An 18,937-nucleotide genomic window follows, 5' to 3' on the forward strand; every position below is an offset into this window, starting at 1 on the left:
CCACCCGCGTCCCTCTCTGTTAGAGGTAGTAGGACTCTAAATAACCAGTTGCTAGGAACCACAAATGGGAAGAGTGATGTTGCATACAGGTTTGACTTGAGTTCTTAGAAAGCCAATGTACATTCTTAGCAATATAGATGTTCCCCTATAACTAAGAAATCCCTTATGCCTCCTTGTACACTCTCCCTTTGGACAATTGTTCCAAATTGTCTTTGAACTTGAATCACTAAGCCACTGTGTGGTTATAGGAAAATTCCCACTAGTCAAATTAGTAGCAATATCTGCAGGGAATGGAGGTGGGGCAAGACTGTATTTTCATTTGCACGCTGTAATTTCCACACTCAACACTGCTTATATGGGACCAGGTGCAGCAAACATTTGGCCCCCTAGATGTTGCTGAACTGCAACTCCCATCAACTCCAGCAAGCAAGCATGGCCAATGGCCAGGGATGATGGAAGTTGTAGTTCAGCAGCATCTAGAGAGCCAAAAGTTCCATACACCTGTATTAAAAGGTAAAGGGACCCCTGACCATTAGGTCCAATCGTGACCGACTCTGGGGTTGCGGCGCTCATCTCGCTTTATTGGCCGAGGGAGCCTGCGTTTGTCCGCAGACAGCTTCCGGGTCATGTGGCCAGCATGACTAAGCCACTTCTGGTGAACCAGAGCAGCACATGGAAACGCTGTTTACCTTCCCGCCGGAGCGGTACCTATTTATCTACTTGCAATTTGACGTGCTTTCGAACTGCTAGGTTGGCAGAAGCTGGGACCGAACAACGGGAGCTCACCCCGTTGCGGGGATTCGAACCGCCAACCTTCTGATCGGCAAGTCCTAGGCTCTGTGGTTTAACCCATAGTGCCACCTGTGTCCCTTTACACCTGTATTAGATGGTCATTATTTGATTACTGACCCACACATGTGACACAGTGAATCAGTGGGAGGTTGGGTGTCACGAATCAGTGTTGTTGCATGACATCTGCTGGGTCACTTATAATTGAGACAGGGATTAGAAACACCTTTGGATATAAGCTCTCTTTAGAAACCATCTTTTGAAACTGTAAATTGGTACTCTCCTGAACCAATTACCCCTCTCGTTTCACATGCAAACTTAAATTCGCAGATCTAAGCTGCTCCTGGGTGAACCTCACCCTTCAAGAGTCTCCAAGTGTGTAAACCTCAGCTCTGTTTAAAATGGGCATGCCAATTTTTTTTTTCATGCAGCGTTCAAGATAAACACTTACTAATCCAAACAGAAACATCTGATTTCAGTCAGCACCACATGCTTCACGTGCTCAGAGCTGAGTTTCATTGACAGTGACTTTATTTCTCTCTAAAGCTCCACTGTACGGTGCCAGGCAATTGGCAATGTGGAAAAACACAGCAATATATATTTGGTGCCTCTTGGGATACATTTCTGACAAAGTAACTGGAGAAGGGCTGCAGCCTAGTGAAAGAGCATCTGCTTTGCATACAAAAGATCCCAAGTCCAACTCACAGCACCTCCAGGCAGGGCTGGGAGGGAACTTTGCCTGAAATCCTAGAGAGAGCTGCTGTCATTCAGTGTAGACAATGTTGATATAGCTGGACCTGGCTTCCTAGGCTCCCATTATGCAGCAAACTGATTAATTTTCTACAGGTTTCAGTTGGTGTATTTGCTACCACTGACCCCGTTAGGGAAGTTATTCTATTTTCCTGGGTAGAGAGGAAAAGCAATTGGGCTAAAATGCATGGGGAATCTATAGCCCTCCAGTTGTTGTTGGACTACAAGTCTCATGACTCCTGACCATTGACCATGAAGGCAGTGGCTGATATGAGCGGAAGCCCAAGCCCCTCCTGTAATAGTAATAATAATAGTAATAATTTTATTTGTATCCCGCCCATCTGACTGGGTTGTCCCAGCCACTCTGGGTGGCTTCCAACAAATGTAAAAGAATAATAAAGCATCAAACATTAAAAACATCCCTATGCAGCACTGCTTTCAGATTTCCTCTAAAGACTGTACAGTTACTTGACATCTGATAGGACATTCCCTTGAACATGCAATTAAAAGGTAAAGGTAAAGGGACCCCTGACCATTAGGTCCAGTCGTGACCGACTCTGGGGTTGCGGCGCTCATCTCGCTTTATTGGCCGAGGGAGCCGGCGTACAGCTTCCGGGTCATGTGGCCAGCATGACTAAGCCGCTTCTGGCGAACCAGAGCTGCCCACGGAAACACCGTTTACCTTCCCGCCGGAGCGGTACCTATTTATCTACTTGCAGTTTGACGTGCTTTCGAGCTGCTAGGTTGGCAGGAGCAAGGACCGAGCAACGGGAGTTCACTCCGTCACGGGGATTCGAACTGCCAACCTTCTGATCGGCAAGTCCTAGGCTCTGTGGTTTAACCCACAGCGCCACCCACGTCCCTGAACATGCAATTATAATGTGTCTATTACTTTCTTTTTCTAATAAATACCCCATATCCTTTCCCAAATAGCCAAAGGCCTGGCATGATGGGACTTGCTGTTCAACAATATCTGGAGAACATAAGAAGAACCTAATGGTCAGGCCAGTGGTTCATCTAATCCAGCTTCCTGCTGTCACAGTGGCCACCCAGATGCCAATGATCAAGGAAGACTCGAGCACAAGGGCACTCTGCCCTCCTGTGGTTTTCAGAAACTGGTATCACTGCCACCAACTGTCAAGGCAGAACATAGTCACCATGGCTATCATGCCTACTAGGTCCATAAATAGCAACACCCTAGAGCTCCCGGGCCCTAAGGAACTTAGATTAGCCTCAACCAGAGCCAGGGCCTTTTCAACACTGGCTCCAGCCTGGTGGAACGCTCTGTCTCATGATACCAGGGCCCTGCAGGATCTGATTTCTTTCTGCAGGGCCTGTAAGACAGAGTTGTTCCGCCTGGCCTTTGGCTTGGATTCAACTTGATCCCCTCCCCCTCTTTCCTTTTTTCATTCTCCTTTTGTGATGGAACTCCTATTTGGGGACTTCGCTGGCTTTTTTCTGGCCCAAATAGGACCAGTCTGGATAGTTGGCCTTGGTGAAGATTTGACATCCTCAAAAAGTTTTTGATTTGAGTTTCTATTGAAATGAGGCTGCATTTTAATGTTGTATTTTAATATTGTTTTTAAGTTGTATCTTAATCAATTGTTTTATATCTGGTGTTAGCCACCCTGAGCCCAGTCTCGGCTGGGGAGGGCGGGGTAAAAATAAAATTTTTGTTTTTGTTTTTGTTATTATTAGTTCCCCATCTCTGGACTATAATATCAGCATTGCCACAGACACACTGTTTCTTCTTGTACCTGAGCAGAAACTGTTGCTGCTGATGGTCCTTGCAGACCCTCCAGAAGAGCTTAGGGGGTGGAATTCTCTGCTTTCCTCCTCCGAGAAGGGTGACTCGGATGCCGGGGACACTTTCTGGTGGCGGAGCTGCTGCTGGGGGAGATGAGGCCGAAGGACCAGGCGAGGAATGCGGCTGCGGCAGATCTCCTTGTCCTGCATTTTGTGCTCCTTCCAATGACAGAGAAAACGGGCACGTCAGTCCATGCGTATTTCCCAGCCCCGCCCCACCCAAAGGTCTGGCTCAATGTATGAAGTCAGCAGATCAGCTAACACCCCTGGATAGCTCAGTTGGCTAGAGCATGGTGCTGATAACGCCCAGGTTGCAGGTTCGATCCCCATACGGGACAGCTGCTTATTCCTGCATTGCAGGAGGTTGGACTTCAATGATCCTTGGGGTCCCTTCCAAATGGGTATGATCCCCACCAAAAACTGCTTCTGCTCAGGTGGAGCTGCCCATGGACAGCATTCCAGTTGGCCACAGTGAGCCACATGGAAGGGCCATCTCTTTCTTTTTTTTAATAAATATTTATTAGAGTTTTACAAAAAACAGAGATTTACAGAATAAAAAGAAAACAAGAGAAAAAAGAAAAATACAAAAAAATACAAAAATACATAGAAAAAAGAAAATACAAAATACAAAAAAGTAAATAGAAAAAATTAAAAAAACAAATCCATTTTTTCATATCTTGAATTTCATTTGCTTATTTCCCTGACCTCCTCACACCTCCCTTTTTTGTATTCCCGTTCACATAGTCAGTTCAGCAAATCCTTACCCTCTTTCATTTATCTTAACTCTATATCTCAACATATTATGACTATATATTTTCATCTGTTATCAATCCATTTTTACATATTCTTATTAACCTTGTTGCTAATGCCGCTTAATTTCAATCCAGCATCATTTTAACATTCATTAATTTTACAATGTTTCTGCAAATAGTCTTTGAATTTCTTCCAATCTTCTTCCACCGACTCTTCTCCCTGGTCTCGGATTCTGCCAGTCATTTCCGCCAATTCCATATAGTCCATCACCTTCATCTGCCACTCTTCCAGGGTGGGTAAATCTTGTGTCTTCCAATACTTTGCAATGAGTATTCTTGCTGCGGTTGTAGCATACATAAAGAAAGTTCTATCCTTCTTTGGCACCAATTGGCCGACTATGCCCAGGAGAAAGGCCTCTGGTTTCTTCAGGAAGGTATATTTAAATACCTTTTTTATTTCATTATAGATCATCTCCCAGAAAGCCTTAATCTTTGGGCACGTCCACCAAAGGTGAAAGAATGTACCTTCGTTTTCTTTACATTTCCAACATTTATTATCGGACAAATGATAGATTTTTGCAAGCTTGACTGGTGTCATGTACCACCTGTATATCATTTCCATAATATTCTCTCTTAGGGCATTGTTGTTGTTGTTTAGTCGTTTAGTCGTGTCCGACTCTTCGTGACCCCATGGACCAGAGCACGCCAGGCACTTCTGTCCTCCACTGCCTCCCGCAGTTTGATCAAATCCACCTCTTTCCTTTACATCAGTTAGTATTTTAAATTTTATTCTGGGCTTCTTGCCCTGCCAGACAAATCTAGAAATATCTCTCTGCCACTTCTTGAAACAGTCCATTTTGTCCAAAATTTGCAATGATTGAAACAAAAATAACATTCTTGGCAATACATTCATCTTTATAACAGCAATTCGACCTAACAAGGAAAGCTTCAAATTTGACCATATTTCTAGATCCTTTTTCACTTCTGACCAACATTTCTCATAATTGTCTTTAAATAGGTTTAAGTTCTTAGCAGTCATATTAACCCCCAGGTATTTTACTTTCTTGACCAATGTTAAACCTGTCTCCTTCTGAAACCTCTCTTTCTCAATCGGTGTTAAGTTTTTCTCAAGAACTTTAGTTTTTAACTTGTTCAACTTAAATCCTGCCACATGACCAAATTCTTGAATCAGTTCTAATACTCTTTTAGTACTAGTTTCTGGCTCCTGTAACGTCAGTACTAAGTCATCTGCAAAAGCTTTCAATTTGTACTGTTTGGCTCCGACCTGTATACCTTTAATCAGACAGTCCCTTCTGATCATATTTAGCAGAACCTCCAGGACCGAAATAAAAAGCAATGGGGAAATTGGGCAGCCTTGTCATGTCCCTTTCTCTATCTTAAATTCCTCTGTCACCACGTTATTAACTATTAGTTTAGCCTTTTGTTCTGAGTAAATTGCACTTATACCATTTTCAAACCTTTGACCAACCCCCACCCCCTGAAGATTTTTCTTCATGAAACTCCAAGAAATATTATCAAAGGCTTTCTCCGCATCTACAAAAATTACAGCTGCTTTGGTATTAATGTTCACTTGCAACTTCTCCAAAATGTTAATTATATTCCTCGTGTTGTCAGACAAGTGTCTACCTGGGAGAAAGCCAGCTTGGTCTTTATGTATCTCTTCCACTAATACTTTTTTTAATCTTTTAGCCAAAATATCAACAAATATTTTGTAATCCACGTTGAGCAGGGATATGGGGCGATAGTTCTTAAGTTGTGTCTTTTCAGACTCAGTTTTCAGTATAAGCGTAATATAAGCTTCCTTCCATGACTCTGGCGCTTTTCCCCCCTCCAAAATTTCATTACAGACCTCCTTTAGTGGTTGAATTATCCAATCCTTCAAAGATCTATAATATTTTGAGGTTAAGCCATCTGGCCCTGGAGATTTGCCCAACTGCATATTCTGGATGGCACCTTCCACCTCCTGTTCTGTTATTTTATAGTTCAACATTAACTTATTTTCTTGAGAGATTTTTTGTAGTCCATTTGTTTTTAAGAATTGGTCTATATCAAACTCTTTCTGTGGCCCTTGTGTATATAACTGTTTAAGGTACCTCTGGAAGCATTTTCTAATTTCCACTGGATTCTGAATGTTCTTTCCTTCCACTTCCAAATTAGTAATAGTGTTAAGCTTTTGTCTTTTTTTCATTTGCCAAGCTAACAATTTTCCACATTTATTAGCCGATTCAAATGTCCTTTGTCTCATTTGTTTAATTTTCCATTCAATTTCCTGGTTCATCATCTTCATGTATTGCACTTGATATAACTTTATGTCTCTCAGAATCTCTTGTGACTTTGGTTTCGCTCTCAATTTCTTCTCACCTTCTTTTATTTTTTCCAAAATTTTATCTTTTTTCTCATTTTGAGCTCTCTTCTTTATTGCATTCTGTTGAATCAGAAACCCCCTCATAACTGCTTTGCTTGCGTCCCAGATTACTCTTTTTTCAATGGTGGTGTTCAAATTTATCTCAAAATAGTCTCTCAAGGTTTTTTGGGCCTTCTTGGTAACCTCTTGATCTCTAAACAAGGTGTCATTCATCCTCCATCTGAAGGAACCGGTTGGTGTTAATTTCATCTCCATTTTCACAGCATTATGGTCGGAGCAAGTTTTAGGGCAAATTTCCACTTTTCGGGTCTTAGGTGCCAGTCCTCTAGCTATCCAGATTTGGTCAATTCTTGTCCATGTCATTTTGGCTTCAGAGAAGAAGGTTCCCTCTCTACCCAAGGGATTCTTTGTTCTCCAAATGTCAATCAAGTCCATATTGTCAGTCATCTCAAAAAGGGTTTTTGGTAGTCTGCCATCTTTAGTAACTACCTGTCTCTGCGACTTGTCCATGTTTGTAGATACCACTCCATTCATATCTCCCATCATAATAATGTTGTAATCCTTATAGTCTAACAATGTCTCATGCAACTTCTTAAAGAATTCAGATTTCCCCTCATTTGGTGCATATACTCCTACTATCAAAAATTTTTCTCCTTGTGTTTGAATTTCAATTGCCACAAATCTTCCTTGGTCATCTTTAAAAACAAATTTCGGTGATAGGCTCTCTTTTGCGTAAATTACTACTCCTCTCTTTTTAACCTTGTCCGATGAAATAAACTCTTGGCCCAATCTTTTATTAATCAATACTTTCCTATGTAGCCTTATCACATGTGTTTCCTGTAAACAAATCAAGTCCAATTGTTCCTTTTTCAATAAATGAAAGACTTTTTTCCTTTTCTCCGGTTGAGTTAAATCCATGAATATTCCAACTTAATAGTTGCAGACACATGGTGTGTTTATTTTGCTTTTCCTCCAACTGCTCCCAATAATTGTTCTTGTTCTGACGGTGGTATCACTTTCTCTAGCTTGTCCAAACCCAAAGGTAGTGGTACTATGTCTTGTGTTCCTGGTTTTAAAGCTCTTGGCTCTTCTTCAGCTTCTTTTTGCAGGTCTTCTCCGTGTTCTCTCAGAAATTTTTCTTTATCTTCCACTGATCTTATTTTAAACCTTTTCCCTTTAAAAGTAAAAGATAGGCCTTGGGGGAATTCCCACCTAAAAATGGTTCTGTTTCCTCTTAACAGGGCCACCAGATCTCCGTAGTTGGACCTGAGGTCCAAAAGGTGTTTTGGGATATCCTTAAATATCTCCACTCTTGATTTGTTTATTTCCAAGGTCTTCTGGAAGTGCAGACTCAATATTCTGTCTCTCTCCTCTTTTGATCGGAGGGTAATCAAACAGTCTCTCACCCTGTTCTTTCTCCCCCCCTCTTCCAAGTCTAAAAGCACTTACTATCTTGAAGTCTAGCTTGTCTGAATCTAAGTTCCAAAAGTCTGCAAATTCCTGCGTAAGAAAGTCACTCAAACTATCTTTCTCAAGTTCAGGTACAGCCCTGATCCTTAGATTTGTCTGTTTTTCTTTTAATTCAATCATAGACAGCAATGACTTGTGATCCTCAAGCTGCCTACATATCGGTGGTATCTTTTCCTCTACAGCCAATACTTTTTCCTTTGCTTCTTCAGCTGTCTTTCGGTTCAAAGTGGATTCCTGCAGCAGTTTCTCAATAGATTCTGTATTTGAGTTCACCTTCTGCCCCAAGTTATTGATGCTTAAAGTGTTTTGATCAATTTTAGTTGTTGCTTCAGCAACTTGTTTACTTAATTTTTCCAAAGATTCAAAATTTTTTCCTAATGCTGAAGCTAATCCCTCTTCAGATGCCATTCTTTTAAGCCCAACTTGAGCAGGATCTTCCCCTGGTGGGGCAGGAGGGCCAGATGCTGATGCTCTACGCTGCTGCAGTCTAGTTTTACCCGATCTTGTTGTTTTTTCCTGAGTCACATTTGCCATAACACTTTATCTAAGGATCAAGGTCAGTCCCACGGTTACTTGTTTTGTAGTGGAAAATTCCCCTGGCCAGTTTAGAGTGGAAAATTCCCTGGCCAATTGTAACAATTTCAAAGTTCCTCTATGGGGACACAGTAACAGTCCAAACTTGTAACAATAAAGTAACTTTTCCAACTTTCAGAAATCCCCCCTTTAACGAAAAAAGCAACAGTTTCGGGTCCGGAGAAGCCCTTCAGTGTCAAAGTATCTCTCTTACAGAGTTAGCTGTCAAAAAGTTGCATTATCCTTAAACAGCGCGATTCACAATACGGCAGTTCTATTGTCCCTTGGCAGTCCATTCCCAGGCATTAAGTGGTGGTCTTTGTTCCCTTTCTCTCTTTTTTTGCAGGCAAAAAGTACTTCCCCTTCTCCCTCCCCTCTCCTGCACCTCAGGGAGGGAGTTCTCTTTTATTGATGTTATGATTTGAGTCTTTCTCAACGCGATTTTCAGGGTCTTAGCTTAGACAGTCTTTGCTTTGATCTGTTTACAGAAAACGGAAGGCGGACTTCCTATTTACGCCTTCCCGCTTCAGTGCCAAATTAATCCTTTTTTCCCTTAAATTCCCCGATCTTTAAACTTGACCTACTCACGGGTAGTTGTTTAGTAGCCGAATTGTCACAGGAAAAAGGTCAGCACTCTCCGGCAACAGCTGTGCGGCTTCACTCCACGGAAGAAGCAATTGACTCTCAGCGCCGCGCCAGACTCCCTGTTTTGCTCCAGGGCCCTTTACAGGGTTCCCTCGCAGATTGGGGGGGGGCGCTAAGGGTGCCCGCCGAGTCCCACAGTCACAGGCTTCACCCGCCTGTGATTTTCAAAGGGGTCCCCGCTTCGCCGTAGCGGCAAGACCCGATTTCCGCGGAGCTGCTCCCTCAGAACTAGAGGGAATCCGCCATTGCCGATGGCGCCACCTCCGGAAGTCCCATGGAAGGGCCCTCTCAATGGTACAATGTAAGAACATAAAAGCTGCTGGATGAGGGCAATGGCCCAACTTGTTTAGCATCCTGTTCTCATTGTGGACCAGCAGATGCCTGTAGGAAACCCCCAGCAAGAAACCCAAACACAAGATCACTCTCCCCTCCTGTAGTTTTCAGAAACGGGTATTTAGAAGCATTGCTGCCTCCAACTGTGGAGGCAGAACATAGTCATCATGGCTAGTAGCTAAAATCCTGGACCTAAAATTCTGAATGCAGTACAAAACCAGATGGACTGGCTGGATATTTCTTATTTCCTTGATGTAGACTGAAACTACACTGGTGATGAACATGATACAGTGGTACCTCGGGTTAAGTACTTAATTCATTCTGGAGGTCCGTTCTTAACCTGAAACTGTTCTTAACCTGAAGCATCACTTTAGCTAATGGGGCCTCCTGCTGCTGCCGCGCCACTGGAGCATGATTTCTGTTCTCATCCTGAAGCAAAGTTCTTAACCCGAGGTACAATTTCTGGGTTAGCGGAGTCTGTAACCTGAAGTGTATGTAACCCGAGGTATCACTGTACTAAGGTTCTGTGCACCATAAATGCCAAACATAACCTCCCTCCTCCCACCAAAAATCCTGGCAGCTGTAGTTTGTTAAGGGCGCTGGGAATTGTAGCTCTGTGCAGGTTAAACGATGTGCTTTAAATGTATGTCGTGCACACAGCCTAACTGTGGTTCTGCCCATGCGGAAGCGATTAGCAGCGGCTGTTATGGCACTGCTGAACTGAGCAGAGCTTAAAAACGAGGCGAGAATGTGGGAAATGTCACATGCAGACATTGATGTGGCAAGCATCTTTGCAAGCATATGCATTCGTCACATGGTCTACTTGCTAGGAAGATGCGATTTGCTGCTGCTGAGGCAACTCCATCGTAATTGCAAAATGGCTCACAGGGCTTTTCCAGCAATCTGTAAATGCTGGAGTTTTGCTCTTGTGCAACAGTCCAACATATCACCATAAAAGCCCCACTTGTATCCACACCTAGCAGATGGGGGTTAGCCTTCTTTGATCAATATGTGCGTGCGAGTATGCACACAGAAGTGCACTCCCATGCCGGAGAGGTAGAAAAAACCAGAAGTCAACAGCTAAAAGCGAAAGGTTTGCCAGACGGGAGATGCACAGATCCTATGCAAAGACAAGCGAGTACCAGCACTGCAATTACTGTGCTAAAATTGGATCAGCTGGAAAAGCACTGAAAGGCAATTATCACAGCCGTTTGCAGCATCCTTGCCACCTGTATCGGTAGGGCTACAGCCCCCAAGAGGTTCCGGCAAATGCAAAGAGGGTGGGGAAGGAATGCCCAGAGAAAATGGGGATTCTGGTCAGCCTTCCCAGCTTTGGGGTGACGTAATTGTGAGCTAGGTCTCTCCCTGCTCTGCCTCCCCCCCCCCCCGAAATCTCCACTCCAGAGAAAAATCTGCGGCAGGGGCACAGCAGCAGTGATGATGTCAGACTCCATCAGAGATGGACTCGAGGGACACTCTTCTGGGTGATGCTGTTGCAAGGAAGGTGGGGAGGGCGAGAGGCACCCTTCATCTCCCCTTTGCTTGGGGACCCCCACTTATGAATTTCCTTCACCCCGACCCCTTGCCTTTGCCCCACACATCCCCATCCACCCTATTCGACTTCACTTCCTCAAATAAATACACACACCCTGAATCCCACAAATTTTGCCTTAATGATGTCAGACTCCATCAGGGGCGGACTCAGCAGCGTTTGCTCTTTTAGCGTCTGTTGCTGGGCATTTTAGAGATGAGGAGGGGAGGGGAGGGGAAAGTGAAAATATCCATCATCCCACTTTTTCTGCTGGTGTATCCTAGTCTTAAATACCGCTCTTGCCTTAGCCAAAGCTTGAACCCCGGTGCCAGCACATACAACACCCCGCATTCACTCGCACACATTATGGGAAGTATTCACACGTACACGCGATACACAGAACGCGTGTTTTGGGGGCTGCACGTGCATGGACCTGATTTCCTTATCCTCCCCGCCAGCCCCACCGGAGAGCCCTCTTACCTCACCTGGCAGCTGTCCCCGAGGTGTCCCATCCCGCCCCACACCCGCCCCGTCCCACCTGCGAGCCCCTCTGCCGTGCGCTCACCTTGCTGCTTTCCCGGAGGGGTCCCATCCCGCCTGGACCCGGCGACGCAGCTGCGGTGGGAGGTGGCGCGGGGCACTGAGCTGCTCGCCAGGGGAGGAGGCAGACGCGAGGCGCCGTCAATGCCGCAGCAGCCTCCTCGCTCGCTCGCTCGCTCGCTCGCCCTCCTGCCTGCCTGCCGCTGCCTCGCTCGCTCCCTTGCTAGCGCGCAGCAGCTCCAGCCCTGCCCAGCCCGAGTGCTGCCTCGCCCCGCCCTGACACGTGGAGCCGCCGTTGCCGCCGGCTGCTTCTGCCTGGTCCGCTTGGCTGCCTGGCGCTGCTGCAGCCGTGGACGCCTCCTGGCAGAGGGCAGAAGCGCCGCGGGGAGGGAACCGAGGGGCGCTTCGGTTTGCTTTGGGGAGGGAGCCTCTTGCGCCCACTTCTTTCTCTGAGCAGCGCGCGGTGTCGCCTTAGAATCATAGAACTGCAGAGTTGGAAGGGACCCCCAGGGTCATCTAGTCCACCCCAATTGCAAGAATCTCAACCAAAACAGCCATGACGGATGGCCCGTCCAACCTCTAAGGAAGGAGGTTTTTCGTCTTGGGGCGAAGCGGAGAGCGTAGATCGCGGGTGTCTGAGAAATCAGCTGAGACCAAGCAGTACTGTCAACACACGCCTGTAACTACTTTATTTTATTTTTTAATAGAAGAAGTGGATGGAATTTGCCAACCCAGTCGCCTCCATTTCTAAAGGATCGAAGTCTGCCCTCTTTCAAACAAATACATTGGTACCTCGAGTTAAGAACTTAATTCGTTCCGGATGTCCGTTCTTAACCTGAAACTGTTCTTAACCTGAAGCACCACTTTAGCTAATGGGGCCTCCCGCTGCCGCCGGAGCACGATTTCTGTTCTCATCCTGAAGCAAAGTTCTTAACCTGAGGTACTATTTCTGGGATAGCGGAGTCTGTAACCTGAAGCATCTGTAACCGGAGGTACCACTGTAGTTGCATCATACATTTTGAGGGTGGATTTGATGCCCTGCACTGTGGTAATAATTTGCAGGAACTTGACACACAATTTTTATTTGTTTGTATTTATTTATTGCATTTATATGCCTCCTTTTGCCTCCCCAAGGAGCTTGAGGCACATGGTTCTCCCCTTCCTCATTTAATCCCCAGAACAACCTTGTAAGGCAGGCTGGGCTGAGAGGGTAGGGACTAGCCCAAGGTCACCCAGTGAGCTTCATGGCTTAGTGGGGATTTGACCCTTGGTCTCTGCCAGGTCTTTGTCCATGGAGTTTTCTTGGCAGGGATACTGGAGTGGCTTGCCGGTTCCTGCTCCAGGTGGATCACCTGGAGTCCCATGGATTGCAAGAAGATCAAACCTATCCATTCTCAAGGAAATCAGCCCTGAGTGCTGAGTCCCTGAGTGAGCCTCGAGTGCTCACTGGAAGGACAGATCGTGAAGCTGAGACTCCAATACTTTGGCCACCTCATGAGAAGAGAAGACTCCCTAGAAAAGACCCTGATGCTGGGAAAGATGGAGGGCACAAGGAGAAGGGGACGACAGAGGACGAGATGGCTGGAGAGTGGTTCTCGAAGATACCAGCATGAGTTTGACCAAACTGCGGGAGGCAGTGGAAGACAGTAGGGCCTGGCGTGCTCTGGTCCATGGGGTCACGAAGAGTCGGACATGACTAAACAACTAAACAACAACAACAACTCTGCCAGATCCTAGTCCAGCTCTCTAACCACTACACAATATAGATAGCGCAGGGGCTGGGCTGGCCACCTTTGGTGCCCCCTTGGTGCCAGTTCTACCACCACCCCCAGCAGTCCTGCTGTGGCCACCACCAGCTTTGCCCTCATTCTTAGGACCACAGGAAGCTGCCTGACACATGGAAGTGTCTCTCCAATGCCACAGGCAGGGGACACTCCCAGTCTTACCTGGTGATGCTGGAGGGGATTGAACCTGGGCAATTACACATGCAAAGAGATGCTCTGTCCCTGAGCTTCAGCCTTCCCCATTCCCAAGAGGGTAGAGCAGCTGGCAGCCTCCTTGAAAAGAAGATTTATAATGAACTGAAAAAAATGTTGAAATATACATTTATTAATGTATTCTTGGAATAACAGGTTTGGAATTGCCCAAGAAAGATGTTAAATTATTTTTGTATGCCACAACGGCCGCCCAAATATTACTTGCTAAAAATTGGAAAACACAAGAACTACCAACAGTGGAAAATTGGCAGATGAAGATGATGGACTTTTCGGAGCTAGCTGACCTAACTGGAAGAATCCGCGACCAGAAAGAAGAGGAGTTCCAAGAGGACTGGAGGAAATTTAAAGACTATTTGAATAAATATTGTAACATAAAAAATTAGAAATTACTTGAAAGAAAACAAATAGGCCTAGGATTACTTTAAGTTATAATTAAATAAATGGGATTTAGAATGTTAAGAAAAGTGAATAAGATGGAGTATAATTGGAAATTGTTTTAGTTTAATAATGATATTGGAAAGCTGTTACTTTTAACTACAAGGAAACTCAGAAGGGAGGGACTTGAAGAAGTCAACCAAGATGCTTAAAAGGTTGGATTTGTGAAAATTAAGTTTGTTGTTATTGTTTATCTGTTTATTGTTCTTTTTCTTCTTTTCTTTTTCTTCTTTTTCTGTTTTTGTGTATCACTCTGCTCTGTGGTTTTTGTTATCATTGTGGAAAATCTAATAAAAATTTATAAAAAAAAGAAAGAAAAGCGGTTCAGCACTCTTTTACTTTGCAGGATTGCCCAGAAAGAGCAGCAGCAACAGCCCTGTAAGAGATATGGAGCTGAGCAGCTACTGTGCTCCCTAAGACTTTTTGCCGGACAGCTTCCTTACTATCTAGAGAAGGATGGCCAGAGAAGCAGATGGGGATCAGCTGCTAGGCTCTGGGTGATTTGCAGTGGTTCAGCAAGGATTTCCAACTCCCAATTAACCACAGCAGCAACAACAACAACATGGCCCTAAATTACGTAGCTGAAATAAACAATGTTTGCAGTCTCCAGGAAAGGATTTGTGTGTGTGATAACTGCAAACTCCATTCTGTTTTGGTACTTGGAAAAAAACAGATTCCCTGACCTCGGGTAATTCTTTTCTCTGGTTGCTTTTCTTCTCAGATTGCTGATCAGCTACTGTAAACTTTGTGTGGCATCCTTCCTGACATGCTGGTTTTCCCATTCTCTTTTTGGAGGTTTGCATACTCTAAGCATAAGGAGCCTAATTAAGAGGGTCTTGATCCCAAAGTGGATCATGCAGTTTTGAGGACTCCTGAGAAGGGCTTTTATCCAGAGGAGTCCTACAAAGTGCCTGAAGCATTTTTGTAATGAATATGGCTCTTTTTAAAATTAAAAAACACACAAATAAACTGAAGCCCTTTCAGAACTTCATAGTTTTTTCTAGCTATTTTGTAACTCATGACATTACATGGTAACAAAAGCAATTATTAAAAGTTGATCATTCCAAACTCTCTCTCTCTCTCTCTCTCTCTCTCTCTCTCTCTCTCTCTGTGTGTGTGTGTGTCTATATATATTTTGTGCTTGGCTCTGGCTGGTAGATCTCAGGGTTCTAGTCCAAAGCCACAAGAACAATAGACCCTGCAAGCCTGAAGCCTGCCACCCGCTCCTAACAAAGAGTACTTATTGGTCTGCTGGATAGCTCCTTGGGCTTCCTGGGTAAGGTGAAATTTTGAACCATGTGGCAGGGGTGGGAGAAATGGAACAGCTCCGGTCAGCCTTTCAGTCCAGCAGGAAATCATGTAGAAGTGCAGATCATGTGAACTGGGACAGGACATATTCTGAAGAGGTCAGCTGTGTTAGTAAAGGCTCCACAAAGACGTGCAATTCCACATAATCCCTGCAAGTAGCTCTGCTCACTCCTGCAGGTGGGCATTTGGGTAGCATTGCACATCAGAACAGGGGCACCGATGTACTACGCTAAATTGTGACTTCCGAATTGTGCCAAATAATTGTAGTTGGCTGCTGCAGAATCCCAGACCACTGTAAGCTTAACATTCAATGCAAACTATTTCTTTCTTCTTCTTTTTAAAAAAATATTTTTATTAAACAATTTCAACAAAACAAATTATCCATCCAAGTAATCAGTTGCGTCATTTTCTTCCCCCTTTTATCCCCCTACTCCCCATCCCTCCTTCTCCCTCTCTCCTGAGACTTCCCTCAGCTCCCTTCTCTGATTTGTTAGCACTTGTTATTCTCTGCATGTTAAAAATTATACATATCATTACCTTTGTTGTTGTTTAAGTCATTTCGTTGTGTCCAACTCTTCGTGACCCCATGGACCAGAGCATGCCAGGCACTCCCGTCTTCATCATTACCTTATTTGTCATATATTCTATTCATGAATTTGTGAATGTTTATTCAAATAATGCCAACTATTTCTGTTTATATAAATTTAATCTTACAAGGAAACCTGACCGGCAGATATATTTCCAGACCACTGTCTCTTGAAAAACTGCCAGCTTTAAAGCAAACTAGATGGTGATGAAAAGTTGTGATCTGCAAATATTAGCTTTTAAAGAAACAAGTGTTTGCTGATCCAGATAATGATAAACTCTCTCCAGTTGGATTTGCCCCTTCATGGATCACTGCCTTGCCATGGTGAAGGGGCTTGAATAACTCAGAGAAGCTATGAGTTATGCCGTGCAGGGCCACCCAAGATGGACAGGTCATAGTGGAGAGTTTTGACCAAACGTGATCCACCTGGAGCAGGAACCGGCAAGCCACTCCAGTATCCCTGCCAAGAATCCAAACAAGGAGAAGGGGACGACAGAGGACGAGATGGTTGGACAGTGTTCTCGAAGCTACCAGCATGAGTTTGACCAAACTGCGGGAGGCAGTGGGAGATAGGAGTGCCTGGCGTGCTCTGGTCCATGGGGTCACGAAGAGTCGGACACAACTAAATGACTAAACAATGACAACAAAGTTGGATTTGGCCATAAGTCTGCTAAGAACATTACAAGAGCTCTGATGAATCAGACCAAAGACCGATTGAGTCCAGTACCCTGTTCTTTGCCAAGCAAAGTTTGTGGGAAGTCCACTTGAGAGCAGCAGCACTCTTCCTAATTGTGATTCTCAGCAAGCGGGATTCTGAAAGTCGAGACAAAAACTTCAGAAGATTAGAAGAGCTTGCTGGATCAAGACAATTGCCCATCTAGTCTAGCATCTTCTTCTCCCAGTGGCCAGCCAGATGCTTATGGGAAGCTAGCAAGCAGCACCTGAGTACAACAGCACCTCTTCCCTGATGGCAACTGGCATTCAAAGGCACTCTGTCTCCAATAGTGGAGGTAGAACATAGATAGCCATTGTGGCTAGCAGCCACTGATAGCATAATCCTTCATGCAATCCCTTTTATCCCACAATGGCATACATGGGATCCAGTGTTCGCAAGCTAAGTATTGGATTTCACGTGTTTGTTGGCTAACAGAGAAGTGGGACTAGTACTCTTTGTTCACTGTTGTTTCAGGTGTGTGCTATGTAAACAAGTTAAACCTGTTTCTATTTCGCTTTTTAAAGTCCTTAATCTTAACATTGTTAGAGGAGTTTGGAAAAAGAGCACACTAAATATCAAGAGTATTTCTTCTTCTTCTTCTTTGGGGATCGCTCATAGCCGAGTAAGATTGCCTTCCATAAACACGGTTTTAACAGTCAGTTCATAAGTGACTGTGGAGGCCAATTCTGGATCCACATGTCCCTCCACAGTGGAGGCATAGGTTTCTGGGTGGGAGTGAGGGTTTGCCAAGCGTGCCTTCCTCTTAGCATGTTTCTCCCTTTCGACCTGAGTTCAAGCGTCTTCAAAGCCCATGACACCTTTGGTAAAGCCTGTTCTCCAATGGGAGCGCCCACAGGCCAGTGTTTCCCAATTGTCGGTGTTTATACTACATTTTTTAAAGATTTACCTTGAGAGAGTCTTTTGTTGACCACCAGCATTACGCTTTCCATTTTCAAGTTCGGAGTAGAGCAGTTGCTTTGGAAGACGATAATCAGGCATCCACACAACATGACCAGTCCAATGATGTTGATGTTGAAGAATTATTGCTTTGACACTGGTGATCATTGCTTCAAGAGTATTACTGACTACAAGAGACAACTAATCTTGAACAGCATGGAATTATATTACACGTTGACTCCTTATACCAGGGTTGGGGAGCCTGTGGCCCTCCTTATGATGCTGGGCAATCTGACGCAGGCTGCTAGAAGTTGGAGCCCAACAATATCAAATAAATAAATAATGGAATAAATAATACATATCTGGTCATGCTCAAGTTATTACATACCCAGATGTGCATGCATGCATGCACACAAAACTTTAGCTAAAAGTTGAGGGACATTATATGGAGAGCCATGTATTTGGATAGGGCAGAAGCAGCTAGGAGTCCCCCACTTTGGGCGGCCTGATTCAGCCTCCCAAGTGAATTTTTCCAAACTCCACTGATTTTGGCAGCAGTTGTGGTAAAAATAAAAATGAAATGCTAACGTGGACTTAGTGCTAATGTGGAATGAGTGGAGCCAGTGCTCTGCTGGGAATGCATATTGCTCCTGCTCAGGTAATGAGATCTAGCATTTAATGCGTGAAGAGGGAGAGACAACCCACCTTAGCTGATCTACATGAACCTGCTGAGGACACAAGGTTGTATGCTTGTGTGTGTGCAAGAGAGAGAGAGAGAGAGAGAGAGAGAGAGATGGCCACATCCATTGCTGGCATGCAGTGTGGACTTACACCTACAGTTTGGCATAAACATCAGGTGTTGGAGAACAATTTACAAATAACCAATGGCAAAGAAGGTTTTCATTTTTTTCAAAATCCATATAAAGTAACACTAGCCAGTTCCTTCCTGACTCATGGTTTTGGATCATGCATTATTGTCATTGATTATTTTTTCTAAATTGCTTCCCAATATCTGATATTTTATGCTAAAGTCAAGTGTCATATCTCTCCAGCCTTGTATAACCAATATGCTTAACTCTAATTACTGCACAAACAAGTTACAACTATAGATTAAGCTGTTCTGTCACCCTCCCTCATCTTGGGAGGAAGAGTTCCCAAACTCTTTGTTTTCTCTCTTCCACCATGTGAACCTTACCAGTAAGGAGGTCCAAGCTGGATGCTTCAAACTTAGAAGATGTGGCTTAAGCAAGCCATCTTTGGGTTTCTATACGAATAATTTTAAAACATTTTATCATTTTGTAACGTAAGTTATACTGCCAGTCTTTTCTTGCTGCTGTATGGAAAAGCACATGAATCTGACTTTGGAAGAGTTTGTAAGTAACTCATTTTTAACTTACTTGTCTCTTTCTATGCTAAGGGAGGTG

At 44.4% G+C, this 18,937-nt stretch overlaps 1 protein-coding gene across 3 annotated transcripts in view; it reads right to left on the reverse strand.

Moving 5' to 3' along the window:
• Window positions 1-11,936, reverse strand: part of SYBU (syntabulin) — a 50,607-nt gene extending 38,671 nt beyond the window's left edge. For 2 of the 3 annotated variants that reach the window (XM_083622041.1, XM_083622039.1), the window contains exons 1-2: window positions 11,601-11,909; window positions 3,297-3,504 (exon numbers count right to left, since the gene is read on the reverse strand). In XM_083622041.1, the coding sequence (XP_083478167.1) occupies window positions 3,297-3,504; window positions 11,601-11,627 (235 nt within the window). In that variant the 5' untranslated portion in view covers window positions 11,628-11,909. Of the gene's footprint in view, window positions 1-3,296; window positions 3,505-11,600 lie in introns of all 3 variants that reach the window. The other variant, XM_083622038.1, reaches the window with a different exon arrangement.
• Between the last annotated feature and the right edge of the window lie 7,001 nt (window positions 11,937-18,937).

Source organism: Podarcis filfolensis (assembly GCF_964270895.1).
Source record: "Podarcis filfolensis genome assembly, chromosome: 7".
NCBI lineage: Eukaryota > Metazoa > Chordata > Lepidosauria > Squamata > Lacertidae > Podarcis > Podarcis filfolensis.